General features: G+C 53.1%; 9 protein-coding genes across 9 annotated transcripts; 4 read left to right on the plus strand and 5 right to left on the minus strand.

Annotated features, from left to right (window-relative positions):
• Positions 1–2,493: 2,493 nt before the first annotated feature.
• VTN49DRAFT_313 (uncharacterized protein) lies at positions 2,494–4,469 on the minus strand (the record flags this gene model as incomplete). The annotated part of the gene is made up of 2 exons (XM_069410932.1): positions 2,494–4,252; positions 4,312–4,469. 2 exons carry the CDS (start codon positions 4,467–4,469, stop codon positions 2,494–2,496), a joined length of 1,917 nt encoding a protein of 638 aa, XP_069271487.1.
• A 445-nt stretch (positions 4,470–4,914) lies between these two features.
• On the plus strand, positions 4,915–5,817 carry VTN49DRAFT_314 (uncharacterized protein; the record flags this gene model as incomplete). The annotated part of the gene is made up of 1 exon (XM_069410943.1): positions 4,915–5,817. The coding sequence occupies one exon, from the start codon at positions 4,915–4,917 to the stop codon at positions 5,815–5,817; it is 903 nt and encodes a 300-aa protein (XP_069271488.1).
• Positions 5,818–6,089: 272 nt separating this feature from the next.
• Positions 6,090–6,954, minus strand: VTN49DRAFT_315 (uncharacterized protein; the record flags this gene model as incomplete). The annotated part of the gene is made up of 2 exons (XM_069410954.1): positions 6,090–6,594; positions 6,647–6,954. 2 exons carry the CDS (start codon positions 6,952–6,954, stop codon positions 6,090–6,092), a joined length of 813 nt encoding a protein of 270 aa, XP_069271489.1.
• Positions 6,955–7,561: 607 nt separating this feature from the next.
• Positions 7,562–8,173, plus strand: VTN49DRAFT_316 (uncharacterized protein; the record flags this gene model as incomplete). The annotated part of the gene is made up of 1 exon (XM_069410965.1): positions 7,562–8,173. One exon carries the CDS (start codon positions 7,562–7,564, stop codon positions 8,171–8,173), a length of 612 nt encoding a protein of 203 aa, XP_069271490.1.
• Positions 8,174–8,258: 85 nt separating this feature from the next.
• On the minus strand, positions 8,259–9,680 carry VTN49DRAFT_317 (uncharacterized protein; the record flags this gene model as incomplete). The annotated part of the gene is made up of 1 exon (XM_069410976.1): positions 8,259–9,680. The coding sequence occupies one exon, from the start codon at positions 9,678–9,680 to the stop codon at positions 8,259–8,261; it is 1,422 nt and encodes a 473-aa protein (XP_069271491.1).
• A 344-nt stretch (positions 9,681–10,024) lies between these two features.
• On the plus strand, positions 10,025–10,684 carry VTN49DRAFT_318 (uncharacterized protein; the record flags this gene model as incomplete). The annotated part of the gene is made up of 1 exon (XM_069410987.1): positions 10,025–10,684. The coding sequence occupies one exon, from the start codon at positions 10,025–10,027 to the stop codon at positions 10,682–10,684; it is 660 nt and encodes a 219-aa protein (XP_069271492.1).
• A 515-nt stretch (positions 10,685–11,199) lies between these two features.
• VTN49DRAFT_319 (uncharacterized protein) lies at positions 11,200–12,763 on the plus strand (the record flags this gene model as incomplete). Its single annotated transcript, XM_069410998.1, has 2 exons — positions 11,200–12,450; positions 12,503–12,763. The coding sequence occupies 2 exons, from the start codon at positions 11,200–11,202 to the stop codon at positions 12,761–12,763; spliced, it is 1,512 nt and encodes a 503-aa protein (XP_069271493.1).
• A 186-nt stretch (positions 12,764–12,949) lies between these two features.
• On the minus strand, positions 12,950–13,339 carry VTN49DRAFT_320 (uncharacterized protein; the record flags this gene model as incomplete). Its single annotated transcript, XM_069411010.1, has 2 exons — positions 12,950–13,047; positions 13,114–13,339. The coding sequence occupies 2 exons, from the start codon at positions 13,337–13,339 to the stop codon at positions 12,950–12,952; spliced, it is 324 nt and encodes a 107-aa protein (XP_069271494.1).
• A 794-nt stretch (positions 13,340–14,133) lies between these two features.
• Positions 14,134–15,666, minus strand: VTN49DRAFT_321 (uncharacterized protein; the record flags this gene model as incomplete). Its single annotated transcript, XM_069411021.1, has 3 exons — positions 14,134–14,809; positions 14,863–15,148; positions 15,207–15,666. The coding sequence occupies 3 exons, from the start codon at positions 15,664–15,666 to the stop codon at positions 14,134–14,136; spliced, it is 1,422 nt and encodes a 473-aa protein (XP_069271495.1).
• Between the last annotated feature and the right edge of the window lie 1,800 nt (positions 15,667–17,466).

Consider the following 17,466-nt stretch of genomic DNA (forward strand, 5'->3'; position numbering starts at 1 on the left):
ACGCAGAACGCGGGAGGCTTATCTACCCGATGCTGAAAGGAGCCTTTGCATCTGGTTCGGAGAGGACGCGCACGGATTTCGCCCTCTGCAAGCCCAACGGCCCCGAGGGAGAGGATCAAGATGCCGCCTGACCGAAAGGAGGATGTGGACCGACGCGCTGTTCAGGTCCAGAAGCGAGGATCTCGATTCTCGAAATTCTCAATCCAGTCCACAGCCCAAACTCCAAAACGACGGTGTCTTTTTTATTTCCCCGTAGTTTCACAGGCCCTGGTAGGACAGCAAAAATCCCATTTACATACCGGATCCGGCATGGACGGATACGTTACTCAGGAATTACGCCTCAAGTCGAATTCCGATAGGCTCCTGATTGGACGGCGTCATCACCGGTGCTGGGCGGAACGCTGCAAAGCCAAAAAGGTTGGCTGGTTCGGCTAACTGCTCGCTCGTACGGAGGCTTAGAGGTACTTCCGGACCCAGCAAATTAATGAATTTTACGAGCTTTATGCATTCATGAACCATGTCATGATGGCTTTCCGCGTTGCTTGGCGAACAATTTTTCCCCTTCTGTCAAGACGATCTTCCACGCATGGTAATCAACAACCCTGCCTGCCATTGCTGACGGCTCTGCTTCATTGGTTTACTGCCCAATCCCCGGGTTAAACATGTAACACACCTGTAACGAATGCCAGGATTGCCAAGGATAATCTAGTCTGCTTCCAGTTAGACGAATAATAAATATGATTTCTATTGGAAAATTATGATTGGTGGAGAGTTCTTAGTCACCATCCCTGTCCAGTCGGAGATTCACGTGGCACAGACCTTGATCGTCGACCGCTCCAACCTCCTTTGGGCCCTTGCAGACCGCCATCAGATCCATGCAGCAAAGATCCCTCACGTCAACAGGAAACACCCCCAGACTCAGCGTCGAAAACAAGATTGATCTTGACTTCTTACTCTGTACTCTGCAGTCCGCACTCTGCAGCACACGTTATCTCACATATATATTCCGTACATGTCAAAAAGCCAGTCTATCCCATCTCTCAACGGAGTGATAACCGACTCCTTACAGGAACTCAGTTGTCCTCGTTCAACAAACGGATTTGCTCCATGCCATTCAACCCTGCCAGATAACCAGCATCAGTCACATGATCCCTGCATTGTGAACCATCAGCGAGCTGATCAAGGCACGGCAACTCGTGGCTGTGGCTGAGACTAGAACGATCGCCGCGTCTTGCGTTTGAGCTAGAGTGAGAACTGCCATGCTTGCAGCCTTGCAGTTTGCACGGCATGGCGCTCAAATTTGGGCTGCATAACTTGTTCGACGGAGGAGCACTCTGGTATGTATTGGCCAGAGTCGATTCCGCTGGACAGGTGATGGTACATGTACGAGACGGGTACCATGCGAGTACTTTACGCATGGTCTGAGATCTCTTTCCTTTTGCAGCCCTTTACTGCTGCAGGGTGCTCTTACATGCAAGCTTTCTCATTCCGAAGTTTGTCAAGTTGTTCCGACTGTGCTTATCACCCGTGAGTTGGGAGCTAAACGGTGTATGGACAAAATGCAATGGGAATCGAAACTCACAAGTCTACCTTGCAGGGTACCTCGTACTAGCGTAGACAATGGCTGATTCTGACTCTCTTTGTTCACGTTCCAGAGTCAAGAACAAGACGAGTCACATCGGAACTAGAGTGGACACAGAATTCTGATGATGTCGGTGGCCCTCCAAGCGACAGGCTAGTCGGCATGGGTCTTAGAAACAATGCCACGCAATCCACTCTGCATGACTTTATTGTCAACGCCACATGCAAGAAATCGTCATTCTCATGCAAGGCTCGCTGGTAAGCTTGGGCCCTTGCTGGTTTCCCTCTGTGCTTCCCCGCGAATCACATGACCAGGAGTTTCTAGGGCATTCAGACAGGTCAGACAGGATTTTCCAGGCTGGGCCGGGATCACGAGAATTCCAACGACTACTAGGGAGCGTAGGACAGGCGCTCTTGTACTCGTCCACCGGTGAACCATTCGGTGATTCGACGATAAATCCTTTTTGCCTGCGATTGTGACATGGCAATCGGCTCGCTTCGAACAAACAGCCCGTTCATATATCACGTGCCCGATCACGCCCGCCACATGAAACCAAGAGGACGAGTAGGAAAGCCTAAAATCCATGAAGCCCCTCCATCTCCATCCCACACTCTATTTTTCCATGGGGGTCCCAATCCTGCCCACTTGATTCGCTCGGTGCATGTGCTCATGGGCAAGCAAACTGCATCTGTAGATCGACCGCGTGGCAGCGCTTGGGGTGCCATGTGGTTTTCGGCCGCTTCTTTGTTTCCCACTGCAAAAATTAAGGTTTCAAAAACGTGGTCGACTGTCACTCGCACTAGATAAGGGAAAGAGCAGGGGGTTCAACAATCAACACCTTGAAATTTTTTTTATTTCTCCCAGATAGCAATCATAACGTTTCGTAAAGTATACAATGTGTCATTGATGTTTTACTCTTCATCCTCCTCTTCTTCCTCGTCTTCGCCAAACTCCACACCTACTTCTCCGGTGATATCCCATCGATCGCCCGGCGCGTTGGCGCTCACGTACTTGACAAACTTGAGGGTCCCGCGGTCACGCAGGACAATGCTCATTCGGTTCCACGCAGCCGCCATGCTGTACAGGATGCCGCCATCGTCGTCCTGCGCCGCCTTGTAGATGGCCGGGTCTGATTTGCTGGACTTGCTCTTGCGCTTGGCGCCGTTTTCTTCTTCCTCTCCCTCATCTTCCTCCTCGTCGTCGTCATCGTCACCCGCCATGTAGGCTTCGTAGCCACCATGCGATGGACCCTCGTCGACGTCCATCTTCTCAGCCGGCTCTTCCCCATTGGCCGCTTCATCGGACTTGGATTCCTCCGGTTCCTCCTCGTCTTGCTCCTTCTCCCAACCCGACGTCGGCGTCAGCCCTAGTGTAAACTCCAGCCGAGGCTCCTCGCCGTCATAGGTACTAGCCAACGTGTAGTCGTGGCCTCGGCGGAAACGCCGTGCTAGGAGATTGAGGCCGCTGAGCCGCTCTGCGCCCGTGACCAGAGTGAGCCATTTGCGGAACGGCGCCGACGGCAGGTACTCATTGAGCAACTGCTGCAACGGAGAATCCTCGGTCTTATCGCCCCGCTGCTGGAACAAGTAGCGCTGCTTGTGCGGCGGGCGAGCGACGGTCCATTTGGTTTCACTCTGGATCTTTTCAGACTGCGCTGGTAGTGGTACTTTCTCCTGCTGCTCAACATACTCGCGCACTTTGGCTGCGAATTTATCGGAGAGAACCTTCTCCAGAGTAAGCGAGGACTCGGCGGTAAATGTCTCCGATAGCTCCTCAACAACGTCGGGAGTCAGGTACGACGGAGACATGAACTGCAGCAGGTAGTTCAGGTCGTCTTCGGAGAGATCCGTGTCCTCCGACTTGGCGGCTGCTTTGCCTTTGCCTTTACCCGCTGACTCCTCATCCACCCAGTCCACCGGCTTTTGCTGAGGCAGGTCGTAGGCATCACCTCGACTTTGCAGCTGAGAGAGACTGCTGCGTTCCGCCAACTTCTCTTCCAAGCCCGGCTCATATCCATCCTCACCCTCCTGAGGAATATGATACCAACCACTGATGGCCATGCGAACGCGCTTCTCCTTTCCCTTGTCTGCCTCCGACGGGTGGTACACTTCCTCAACGTCATGGAAACTTTCGCCGGGCTGAACGGTGAAGAAGCTGAGCTGGTTGAAAGCCGGGGGTATACTCAAACTATGGTCAGGCTCGGCGATCTTGATATCCTCACCCTTGTCGTCCTTGACAGTCTTGGTCGGATACAAGCGAAGCGCACCACCCCATTCAGGACGCCAGGGATTGTCCGGATCGGTCAAGTAGAGGATGTAGCTGACACGACGACTTCCAATGACATCATCATGGCACAGCAGATGGCACCCTTCCGTGTAGACATTGATAGCCATGTCCGTTTTGCGGCCACTGAGCTTCCCGCAGCCGGTCACGGAGGCGAGGAACGAGCGGAACTTCTCCGAATAGAGCGCATCACGCAAGTCCAAAAGCGACGGCAAGCGAGAAAGCGACGCATCGTCGAGGCCATCCAAATTGGCTAGGTCACCTGTCTGGTAAATCTTGTAGATATCCGTTTCCTTCTCGGTGAACGAAAGGTGCTCCTGGATCTCATTGCGGACAGCCCTGAGTAGATCCGGCGCAATCAATTGCGAAATCACACCATGCTTATACCTATCATGCACTTCGATCAGAGGCGCCGGCGATCATCCTGGGCCAATTGAAGGACCTACGGGCCAGAATTCGCGTAGCTCTTGGTGTATTTTTCCACCTCGGCTGGCTCGAACAATCCCTCGCGGAAGCGCGACTTGATGGTCGCATCCGTGAGCGCGCGCTTCTTTGGCTCCGGCCGGCCGTTGGAGTGAGTCGAATCTTCTGTCTTGCGCTTCATTGTGTTTGACCTGTAGGTCTTCAAACTGCAGGTGTCAATTTCGAACTTAAGCTTGAGAATTTTCAGGCGGTGAAGCTCTCCAAGCAATCAACTGATCCGGCCTCGGTTCGAGCCGGATGGTCATGTACCGTAATGAAACTTCACGCCTTTCGTTTTGTTGCTGATGTTTCTTACAGAACTTCCAATGCAATTAATGAAGTTGATTGAGGCAATTGAATCATTGAAGGAAGATGACGCCTGGTCCTAACACGCTGAAGAAGTCGAATTCGGCTGAAATTTCTTATCAAATTACAGAACAAATTACCTGGCTGATACACGTTCTGTACGAGCTTTATCGGTAAATAACGCTAGTCCAAATATTGACTAGCGGCTATTTTATTTAGAACAATCTAACCAATTTAGGCAGATACGTAAGTCACTTATCTTATCGGCCTTTGGCCGTCCCATGCCGGCCTTCATCGAACATTCCACAGCTCCTCAGGTCAAAAAGGAGAAAGCAAACGAAATGGACACATCACCAGAAACCCAACGAGGCGAACGACAAGGCACCCCCGAGCGGCCACCCTATTCCCCGGTGACTCCCGTGCTGAAGCACCTCGCGATGGTACCTGGCGGAGCGACCATTGTACCACCGGCGACTGAGCCGTCGCCATCGACAACAACAGCCGTAGCTGCAACGTACACGACGTCATCTGGCGAAACACCCCAGTCGGCGCCGGCGAACGCGTCGCGTCAGCAACAGCAATCGCAATCGCAACTACCACCGCCACAACCACCACCGCCGCCGCCGCCGACCATTGCCCCGGAGCCTGCTCCGGTGCCGATCTCGGAGAGTGATAATCCGGACGTCATTGCGTTGCGCTCAGCCATATCCATTCTGCAGATGCAAAAGCAACGCGCCTTGAGTGATATCAAGACACTAAACCGTCTCAAACAAGTTGCTGCCGCCGACCCAGAGAAGTTCGCGCAGGAGTTGATGGCGAATCGCTCGACGGGGCGGGACGATTCCGCGAATCAATTTGTCGATCTGCGGCCCCCTGAGACCGGGGAAAGTGACGATGAAGCAGGGAGTGGAGAACGGAATAATGCGTCGCTAGTCGACCAACTGCCCCGGCCCCAGAATGTCATCCGCATGCCGCCGATCAATTGGGCAAAGTATCATATCATTGGCGAGCCGCTTGATCGCATGCATGAGGAGCAGCGCCAACGGCCTGTGTCAGGCGAGCCTCGGCAGAGTGATCCGGCTCAGAGGGCACCTGAGCATGTGCTTGCTGCGCCCTACCAGCCATTGACAGATCGATTGGAAACGCCGTCCAAGTCCCGGGGGAAGAAGGACAAAAAGACATGAGCGTCCATCCGCATGGGATATTTCTATCATTACACAGCATCTTCAGAGTCCATTTGCAGATTTCTGATCTCCCGATCGATTCGGCTCGATGGAAGAGGTCCTGCTCTCATCCACAAAGGCAGACAATGGATGAGCAGACCAAGTCGAATCCATGCATGTCGCGCCTCCGTGGCGACGCACCATTGCCAAAGCGGGAGAAGACTGTACCGAGATACGAAACAGCATGATAGACATATAGAATTTACAGAGCTAGCGATAGCCATAGACACAAGCTACAATTTCGCAGGCCTTGACTGCTCCCAACGGCGCACATTCTCCGCCCCTTCCTTTTCAGCAATCTCTCTCTTCTCATCCGCCTCCGCCATAAACTTTTCACCATTTGTCGGATCATCCAAGACCTCCAGCGTCCTCCGATACGCTCCTTCCTTGAGTGGCGCGTAAGCTGGCGACCGAGCCAATTTATCCAGCTGTCTCTGGCGCACCAAGGCCAGAGCTTCATCCAAACCACCAACCGCATCAATGATCCCGGCTTCCAGGGCTTCCTTCGCTGCGACGCGTTTCCCTTCGACCATGAGGTCGCGCCGCAGCGTGGCCGAAGAGATCTTATCGAGGTATATCGTTGCCATGGGTTGTTTCAGCGGTACTCCGAGGAAGACCTCGTTGAGACAGAGGAAGCCGCGCGTGGGGTTCTGCACGCGGTAGTCATGGTACATGGCCAGCATGAAGCCACCAGCGAAGGCATGACCGTTGATCAGGGCGATGGTTGGATAGGGATATCTTTGTTATCATTAATACATTGCTTCTCAAACAATAAAAGGATCAAACTTACGTGAGTAATCTTCGATAGAGCTTGTAGAGATACTTCTCGAAGAACCCCTCCGTATTCAACGCCAGCTCAAGGTCCAGCCCATTGCTGTAAAACTTTGGAATCCCACTCGTCGTGATAACAACCCCCGGCGGATAACGGTGCTGAATAATATCAAGGGAGAGCAGAAATGCGTCGATAAATGCAGGAGTGAGCCGGTTGTCAGGCTCGGAGGTGAAGGTGAGGATATAGACGTTCTTCACGTCAGACACCGACGGCTTGCGGCAGACAAAAGTGCCGCCGGTGAAGGGGATTGTGAAAAGTTCCTGCATTTTATTATTCTGTGCTTTTGCAATCTTTCATAGCATGGAAGCTGTATCCTGAGAATTATGAGGTGTATGTACGATGAGCTTTATTTGTTAACTAGCTGTTTTCTTATGCTTAGAGGTTGCTGCGCCGAGGTTATTTATTTTTGATGACCGCTTGGACCGAGGAACTTCAACTCATCCCAGTCTGATATGGTGAACAGTGCTGGATATCGTTAAGAGCAGAGAGAATCAGAGGATTTTTGACGTCTCTGAAATCAATCATCACGTCGTGGTTGGATGGTAAACATACAGACCCTCCCCCATCGTGCGAAGTACGCGGCATGTGACGATCACATGCTCGATCAGGCCAGATCAATTCTGAGGTTGACAAACTCAACATCTACAACCGCAAAACGGGCTCAGCTAATTTACCCATTACTCCGAAGTTACTTGCCTTTAGAGATGAAATTGCCAATACGGTACTGAGGTCAAGGCATTTGATTCTGGTTTGGCGGCCTTCTTTAATGCCTGACGTCATGAGGCGCCCGGAGCGTAGACTACCCCATCATCGCCTTGCTTTGAACTCAAGCGGGCATATATGCTCAATGAAGCGATTACATCTAGCAGAACTATGACTTCCACACAAGAAACACAGCCCTCAGAACTCCCCTATCAACCTCCCAAAGAAGCAGTCTATAACCAGTCCGAAAACCCCGTTACCCGAAACTCAGCGGAACAAAGCGCGTCACAAGGCAACCAACGAGAAGACATGTCGCAGACATCAGCAGTTTTCACCCATCAATATGGCAGCGCCCCCGCGGCGATCCGGCGTAGCGCCGCCTCGAAGCCGTCTGCTGAGGAGGTCTCCCACCCCGAGATCCAACGCGGTGTACCATCCAGCGAGGAGCCAAATCCACGGGGCAATATTGACACCGAGTATGGTGTCGAGCAGCAACCGAATGAGGGTGCGATTGCCACCGCCGTGCCCCAGAATAGAAGGCAGCCGACCGCACGGAATCAGGCAGGCGCGCATGCGGGACCCGTCGGAAGTGCCACATCGGGGCCAGGTATGCTCGCAGAGGATACTGCAGCGCAGATGGAGAGGAAAAAATCAGAGCATGATGAAGCGCTGAAGCAGAGGAAGGGAAGCAGCAACGAGTCTGGCACAGAGAAGGAGTCGGGGGAGGAGCGAAACGTTGACGTCAAAGAGACAATGAAGGAAAGGGGAAAAGTGGTTGTCTAACGCCAACGGTGTCTGTAAATCTGTATCATAACCCTGCGTTGAATCAAATAGAGGGTGCAGGAGGCACACGTATGGCAACTAGATTCTATTCGTCGGCCTCCTTCTCCCCAATCGACGCCTTTTTCAAGGCCAGGTCCTGTTTCAAGCTCTGCAGCCGCTTGGCAATCTTCGACTTGAGGATCGAGTTTGTCTGGCTCTCGTATCGTTCCGTTTCCATGCGGACCATCTGCTCCAGTTCCCGAATCATGTCGTGCTGTTCCTGGAGGTACTGCTTCCGCTCTTCCTGCTCCTCATCCAGGTCTTCGTCCTGACCACCTTCTCGGTCGCTCTCCTCGCTCTCGTCGCCCGACGATTCAGCACCACCCTTATCGGCTGCCGACTCCGAAGCGATGGGTGGCGCAGGTGTCGCCGAGGTATCCCGTCCCTCCTCCTCTGCGCCGGCTGCCAGTTCGGCCTCCATGAATGCCTCCAGATCATAGCCTTCCCCGTCCTGTGCGAGTTCATCATCCACCTCGCCTTCAGCATCCTGCATGTCATCGTACTCCTCTTCGTACTCTGACTCCGGCATCACACCCTCGGCGCGTGACACCGAGCTGCGGTCCACCAGTTCAAACTTTGGCGGTTTCAGCGCAGCTTCGTCCTTAGCGAGAATATCTCTGAGTTCTTTTTCTGCCTGCTCGATTGTGCGAGTGCTGACTCGGCTACGGAACCGTCGCTTGCGAACGTATTTCAGCGGCGGTGTCAACCCATGCGGGTACTGATAAGTCCTCTCGTCCAGGACAGCGACCTCTTTGGGCAGAGGATAAGTCAGTGCCTCTTTCTCATCCTGGATAACTCCCAGGACCAGCAACATCTGACAGATATCGGCGGACTTGTAGAACGAGCGCTTGTCCCAGCTTTTGAGGCCCTCGATAATGCAGGGCAAATCCACCAATGTAGCTGCATAGAGCCTGTCACGTACTCTCAACACCGCTCGCCTCCCGTCACGTGTGAGGGCTTTAAAAGCAATCTGCGCAGTGTCAAGACGTCGCTCGTTGATGGCCTGTCGGATGTATTCGCAGTCCTCGCCGGGGACCATACGCAAGATGAAATCTTCTTCAATGGCGGGGTCCTGTTCCGCGTCTGACGCCTCTGAATCATAGCCTACTCCGAGAGGCCTTTCTGGAATCGATCCCTTGTGCTTTAGGCGTAGTGATTTGACACCCGGTTTCTTTGAAGTTAATTTGAGCCTCTTGGGGCCGGGCTGCTCGGTCGGTTGAGCTTCCTCCTGGAATTCATCTTCAGACGAGTCATCTGCGCGTCGCTTTTGCGCCGTCTCTGGCAGTTTGACATCGCGCTTCTTCTTCGATTTGTCGCCTGTCGGTTTGCTGAACTTCAAGGTAAGCTTGGGCCCGGGGGTTGATGCCGTGCTTTCGGCGGCGGCGGGGGAAGAGCCTTGTGACGCGCCATCTTCATGAGACTTCTTCTTGCCAAAGGAGAGCTTAAGAGTCGGTCGTGGGGTGGACATGATGAGCGCTGAAGGGTGTTGACATGAAGAGTTGTGACGGCGCGACGGCGATGTCGACCCTCGATCTGGGGGAGTAATTGCCTGCTACGGAAATCTTAATACGATATTATGTAATTATATGAACCGGAAAATCTACGGGCCGAGTAACAAGGAAATGAACCATTCACCGTTCTTTTTGAGTCGTCATGGTTCGAGCTACACACCTCATCAACTGGTGCTGGCTGGTTTTGGTTTCGCTGGCACATGGCCATGATACTACGGTGATTCTCTGGGGCTAGGCTGTCCCATTCTTACCGCTGATCATCACGAATCGCGGAACTTTTGCACCGTCATCGACTGTTATCATGTCGGGAACCAGCGCCCTTCACAATGCACTTCTCCGTCCTCCCATTATCCAGATCCTGCGCGCAGCAGGTTATCATTCGACACGGCCGTCGGTAATGGATACTCTTACCGATATTGCTGCGCGATACCTGTTACTCCTGGGCACATCGGCCGCTGAGCATGCCGCCAACAGCCATCCAGAAGACCCGATTCCCACATTGGAGGATATCCGGTTAGCTCTACTCGATGCCGGAGCGCTGCGACCGCAAATGAGAGACTACGAAGAGGACTGGCGAGGCAAGGAGGATCTCCGCGGGCTGGAGGGATTCCTAAGTTGGTTTCAAGGCCCAGCGAATCGCGAAATCCGACGTGTTGCCGGGTTCATCCCCAGTGAGGGGGACGTGATTGACGAGACATCGGCTTCGAAGGAAGATTTCTTGACGGCATTGAAGAAGAAGCATAGCAAGACTAGCGAGGAGTCGCGGTATGCAGGAACAGTGCTGGGCAAAGACCCTGAGCCCCATGAGATTATCATTGAGGGTGGCACGGCGACTTCCGTGCAGGAGTGGGGTGAGCAGATCCGGGCCCGCGCGTCATACGCGGCGAGCGACGAATCGTCGTCGATAAGCAGTGTTTCCAGCAGTTTTGCGAACGGCGAGGACATTGATATGGACATATGAGCGGGCCTCGTATTTCCAAAAACTCAATTCCATGCACACGAGTGCGCCCGACCGGAGTCGTAACACTCGATTCACCTCACACGGTCACGCTCCATACGTCCGGCCGTGGATGTCGACTTGGTCTGAACTGAGTATACCCAAGCAATCAGACGTCCCGTGGACTGGGGACAGAGCGACAGCAAGCATATCATGTCTGGGGGTGTAGATTGGAGTTTCTATCAGCTGAATGCAACCTCGTGTACATTAGCTGTATCGGGTGGCCGTCAACGGCGCAAATGAGCCAATGCATTGCGAAATATATTCGGAAAATGTGCGAATCCGAAATCCTTCAGGTGTGTGGATCATCGTAAGCAGCTTATCTATCAAGCTGGATCCTTCAGGCTTCAGAGCTGTCCAACCATCCATCCCACCGCCAGCTCTCCCAATTCAACAATGACATCAAACACAACAGACACATTATTCTAGGGAAAACTATTAAAAGAGACCGCCTCGTTTCATGACAAATTCCTAAAACAATGGTCTACAATTTCTGCTTACCGACAACCTCCCACCTTTCTTTTCAGGACTACGTCACCTCGAGCACGCACCCCTCACTCCCGCAATCCGCCACCATCACGCGCCACGCGCTGCGCCTTGCCCTGAAAACACACAAACGACTCTCTCCGCGCGAACGCGAGACGCATCTGCAGACCGTGCACAATGCTCTTCTGGAGTACATTCCTTACCTCTTCACCATCTCGCGCGGGTTGAGCGGAAAGCCTAGTACCTCCGCGGGGGAGGTAGTCGACATCACGCTGCGCGATGAACTCGAAGTCGAATGGCGGCCGCAGTATGGTAAAAAGATACCAGGGAAGCGGATAACGCGGGTGCGTGGCCGCGGCATTGACTTTGAGATCGGCTTCGTGCTGAGCACGCTGGGATATGTGCTCGCAGGGTTGGCGCGGACGGGGATCGTGCGGATGATATACTCGACGGCGACGGCAACGACGGAGCAGCGGACAGCGACGGTGCAGAATGCAACGCGGTGGTTGCTGCAGGCGTACTCTGTGCATACGTGGCTTGCTTCCTCGACGACGACATCGGTGAATGAGGGAACGGAGGATACTGCTACTAGCTCGGCTTTCACTGAGTTGAACGCAACGGTGCAGGCAGCGCTGGCGTCGTTGGCGTTAGCAGAAGCGACTCTGCTGGCGATTCTCAAGGACGACGCGTACACGTTTGCATGCGTGCAGGCGCGCAATCCGCACGATAAGGAGTGGATGGTCAAGGCACCGGAGATTCCGAAAGTCCGCGCGTCGATCTTTGCGCGGCTGTGTGTTCGCAGCGCAGAGTACGCCGAGCAGGCGGCTGCGGGGCTGACGTCGGCGTCTGCGTCCGCTGCCGGCAGGAAGGTCGACGAGGATTTGGTCAAGTACACGCAGACGCTGAGCAAGGTCTCTCGAGCGCGCGCATGTCGCTTCTTGGGTATCGACGCGGAGATGGGCGGGAAGACGGGTGAGGGCATTGCGTGGCTACGGGCCGCGAGAGGATTGCTTGGCCTACGGCGGACGGGAGATTCTTCCTCGTCGTCTCCCGGCGCCGGGTCCCAGGGAGGTAGCACATTGTCGCGACTGCGCAAAGGCTGGGCCGAGCGGCGAGAAGAGCGAAAGCTCGAAAAGAGCAACCCCGTTACAGGAGAGCTTCCCCGGGGCGATGATGCAGGGTGCGAAGAAGAGGGGCGGGTGATCGAGATGCTAGAAACCAAATGGACAAAGATCAATGATACGGTCAGTTCCCTCCTGTTCCTGATACCTGATATTAATACTGAGAGATGAACAGATCAGTGCACATATCATTCCGCCATCCGATTCACTATTAGGAAACCTCCCATCTGGGCGAGACATACACAACACGCCCCCTGCGTACATTCCACCATGTCTGGACGAGGACCAGCTCGCGCGGCTCCGCGGTCCTCCAGACGACGTAGAGCGAGAGCTCGCAGGGCTGGACATTGAAGATGATGAGGACAGCGACGGAGAGCCGGCAATTACGCCAGGGTCGCATCCGTCGCGGTCTATGACCGCTAGTAGCTACTATTAAAACCCAACCCAATCCTCCATATATGCCAGGAATAGTGAAACATTTTGATTCGGAATATATACAATACATGAGGCCCAACCCAGCAATTCATCCCAGCGTAGATGACATATGTAGCGGCCACAACCGCCAATCTATCCGATTGCGCAAAACACCCAGAGAAGAAGAAGAAAAGAGAACACCACTAACTCATTGCAACCCCTTCTCCCCGGCCTTCGAGTAGTAATTCTTCTCCATTCCCAGATAGCCCTTAACCTTTCTCTCACCCAGCAACTCAAAATACTTCTCTGTAACCCAATCATCAGCCCCAAACCTCTCCCCAACAACAATAATATGAAGGGCTAAAAACGTACCGCGCAACTTCCCACATTTCTCCAAATGATTCACCCCTTCCCTACGATAGCACTTGGCCAATTCCTCGCCGACAAGCCGCGACATCATGCTGCGAACCCATTGCTCACGGATGATGGCATCACGCGCGTTGTGGACGGCAACGTTGTCCTCGAAGTCGACGCCGTCGTAGGTCGGCGGGACAGTGGGTTTCTTGGCGAGGAAGGCGGCGGACTCGGGTGTGGGCATTTTAACTTGTTTCCCTCTCTCTCGTTCGTGGGGAGACTATGGCTTTGTGGTTTGAGGTCGGAGGTGCGGAGTGATGTTGGAGGTTGGAAAGGAAGTTGATGATGATGGAGAGCCAGAGAGGTTCTGCAATTGAGTGGTTCTGATTGGTTTGTTTGCAGGGCGGTATCTTGGGGGGGAGGGTTGAGGTCAACTGGCTTCGAAGGTGCATCAACTATTCTCGTCTTCACCCCCTCTCCAAGAAAGCCTTGATCAATAGCATTAAGAGGAATTACTGAGCTCGAAAGGCATACCAAAAGTGAGCAGTAAGTCATCTCATACTTGTTAATCTGATGTTTGCTACTGTATTCCGAGCGCACGTCCGCAATTCGGACCAAGCAATTGCAAGGTACCCTATACCTCCCCTCTCCGCGGCGTTGTCGCTTCGTAGCAAGAAAAAAAAAAAAAAAAAAAAANAAAAAAAAAAAAAACAAACCATGCTGTTGGTAAGCACGCATCATGAATAATTACCCTGAGCCAGGCAGGCAGGCCATCATATTAATACATCTATGTACCTAAGTACAAATTTCTATAGTACCTTACAAAATGATGTATCACATGAAGCAAAACAGTCATATGCAAATGCCATCCGCACACATCTCGAAGCAAGGAGACATGAACCAGCAAAGTCAAAAAGACACACAGCCGACTCCTGTACAAGACCAAACGCCATCATCACCATCATAATCAACAATCCAGGTCTAACAGACCAAGGAAAACAAAAAGAATTGGTGTTGAACGAGAAAACAGAAGGGAGATCACCACTGATGATGCTCTTCGTAAAGCGTCTGCTTCCCCGCCAATCTCCGGTAAATGTCTGTGAAGAAGTCCTTGAATTTCTCCCATCGCGTGCGGTTCAGCCAATTGCTCAGCTCGCGGTACCGGTATATCTCGGTCCAGCAGTCTCGCCCCCATTTGCATCCAGCCAGGCTGACCAGGAAATCGCGCTGACTTTCTTGATAATGTACGTCAGGATCGTGGCCGTCGCCGCAGGCGCCCGGTGGGTACGAGCTGAGTCGTCGTTGCGGCACGAACGCCATACCATTGCGGATCCACGGGTGGTGGGTGTACAGATGCTCAAGGCAGTCCTGCTCCTTGTGCTCCCACTCAAGGTGGCGCTGCTCGTAAAGCACGGGATCCCACCAAATGTCGAGTAATCGATCAGACCAGGCCGAACGTCGCATGAGGAACGTGCCCAGGGTAAATCCGTCGCAGTCCTGCGGAACCACCATGTGGATGGAGTTGGGGTTGCCGTCGGCGTTGGCTGACCGAGAGATAGGGTCGAGATAGAAGTCGGTAAACGGGTGTGAGAGGTTCAAAGGGTTGTGCTGGTTGACATCCCGGTAGGTATACTTGTCGAGGTGGTCCAACAGATGGCCCCGGATTGAAGTGTCGTACTCCATGATATATGTATGCAGGTCGATCCACCAGAACCTGGTTACACCGTCAATTCCCCTGTTCCAAAGGATGCGTCCGGGTAAGCCTACCATTCCGCATGTGGATATTTTCGCATCGCTTCTCGAATGATGTCGGCCTTCTCCCAGCTTTCCCGCCATTCATGCGCATATCTCTTCTTGGCAATCATGTTGACAATCTCTAGTTCGTGACCCCATCTTCGCGCGTATTTTCGCTTGTTCGCCAAGCTAACGCGTTCAATCGCCCATTCGCGAGCGCCTTTCCACTCCATGACACCTCCCTCAATGTTCGCCGGCACAATCATGACAATTTTCCGACCTCCTCCAAGTGAGGATCTTCGATACGTCTCAAGAAGAGCTGCGCAAATTCCATCGTTAGCTTCCTGAATGTTGGCCTGAGGCACGAGGTGACTAACGAGTCCAGTAATTGTAGTAAGCAATGAACAGTATGAAACCCAATAGTAAAAAGAGCCGCAGCTTACTCCTCCGCAACAAGAACCCAGCAACCGACATCATGCGGCCCTTCCATGTTCTTGGTCCGTGCTTATTATAATGATGGCCTCGAAAATCACTCAATTGCGGCAAGCTAAACCGCGGCAAACTGGCCGAGATCCTGCGCTTGTTGCGGGAAAAGAATCCCTGGTTTCGTGTCGAAAAGGACGGGTAGCTGCGCACTTGGTCGCTCTTGGCTTTTGCTGCAGCCCAGGAAATCCCGCTAGACCCCGGTGTTGTTGGATACTGCGGCAGCGGACTCGGCGGAGACGGGTTCAGGCCGGGACTCGACCAACCGCCGGCGCCAGCACCAGGTAGCGGCGACGGCGACCGCGACATCCATGACGGAGAACCCACCGGGGATGGGGACCAGGACCGGTCCATATTCGGGTCAGTCGGCGTGGCGGGGATGGCGGGTAAAGGCGGCGCGCGGGCGGAGGTATGATGACGTCCCGCAGAGAGGCCGGCGGCCGTCTCGTGCGCGGGCGCTTGAGAACTTCGCTCGTTTTGTTGCTGCGCGGAAGAGGAGAACGAGGACGAGTTGCGGCGGTGATGGAAGCCGGTCGCAAACGTGAGGCGTGCGGCCGACGATGACGAGGGGGTGATGAAGAACTTGGAGGAATCCACGGTGAATAACGGAGCTTGGATACGGTGTGCTTCGGTTGGAGGAAAAGAAGTCCGGTGCCGGACTTCTTTTTTTTCTTCTATACTTCCCTTCCGGACTTTTGGTCCAAAGTACCGACCAAAAACGAGCGGTTGGTCGGACAACAAACTCAGACCCGGCAGAGAAGAGAGAGCTCCTGTTAGAATTTAGTAACTATGCAATTAGAAACGAAAAACTCGGCTGTTCTTGCCGCCGTTCTTGGTCTCAGACTACTGAGAAACAAGAAGCAGCTCTAGCCGGGTGGTTTCAGAGCAACGTATACGAAGGAACACGAGAAAGCAAGACCTGACGATACAGAAGGCCGGGAGGAGTCTCGGTGGCTGATTGGGAAAGGTTATTGCTGCAGCATGTCGAGTAAAAATAAAAGATATTTGCACAAGTCTTCAATCGTTCCAATCTGCTCTTCCTCGCGCATTGGTGTTGGAGGGATTGAAGCGTGTTTGTTGGCTTTTTTACACCTTTTTTCTTCGAGAGAGCACTGGCTCGAATGGTCCCGATCCATGGAGAGACGATCAAACTGAAAACAGCGACGGCATTTACAGGAACTCTTCCCCAACTGCCGGGTTTGGCAAAATGCTGTCCCTTTCGAGCCAATCATGGAAAATTTACGGGAGCAGTCTAACCGGTCTGGTAAAAACATGGTGGACCGATCAGTTCTGACCGATAACGTAATTGGGGCAGTGTTCTCCGAATCCGTTGCTCGTGGGATAAGCGCGCTCATTTGACAACCTTTTGGGCTCCCGATTCGCACGATCGCAACTGTCACATTTCAGTAGAGCTGCACGGCAAATACGACGTTGCAGATTTACTGATAAGAATCAAGGAATAATCCTGTAATTTCCTCGCTGTTCCCGGATTCTGGTTGCAGCACAAGACTGCAACTGCGGAAAAAGGGGGGCTTTAATTTCTAGCGCCTCATGCCAAACATGGCGGCCACGGGGGACTCTTAGGGCCAAGACCACCAACGCATCCTTCTGTCCAGCTGCAGGGTTGATAAGACACACGTTCCATCGCACGGTTGGGGCCCGATAAGACCAACCGGGATCGGATTCCTGGCAACCTCTAAGCCTGTTATTGGTTTTCGACTTCCAGTCAGTTGATGATCGACATATTAGAACATGAGATCTGCGGAGCAGGGATCATGAGGATCATTAACTGAGATCCAAGTCGTCATGACTGTGAAGATCCTACGGGGTGGATTTAGCGATTCGTCAAAGGTCGTGGCCTTCGTGCAGGCGATCTGGGACTTTTTAATTTAACCGGTTTGGACTTGGACCTAAGCTTTGTAATATTGGTTATTACGTAGGCTATTCGGCAAAAGCCAATCAGACCCGGATACGGCGATTGTCAAGATCAGGAACAAGGGGCACAATTGATCATGGAGGGAGGGAGTGCTAGCGCAATCTTGAAAGGCTGTGTTGGCGCTACTGTACTTGGTGGAACTTTTATGTACATGCTCAGGATGGATGGATGGTCGAGACGGCCGCAACTTTACATGACCCAAAGACCCAGACAAAACG

Source organism: Thermomyces lanuginosus (assembly GCF_041956635.1).
Source record: "Thermomyces lanuginosus strain ATCC 200065 unplaced genomic scaffold VTN49scaffold_15, whole genome shotgun sequence".
In the NCBI taxonomy this organism is placed as follows: domain Eukaryota; kingdom Fungi; phylum Ascomycota; class Eurotiomycetes; order Eurotiales; family Trichocomaceae; genus Thermomyces; species Thermomyces lanuginosus.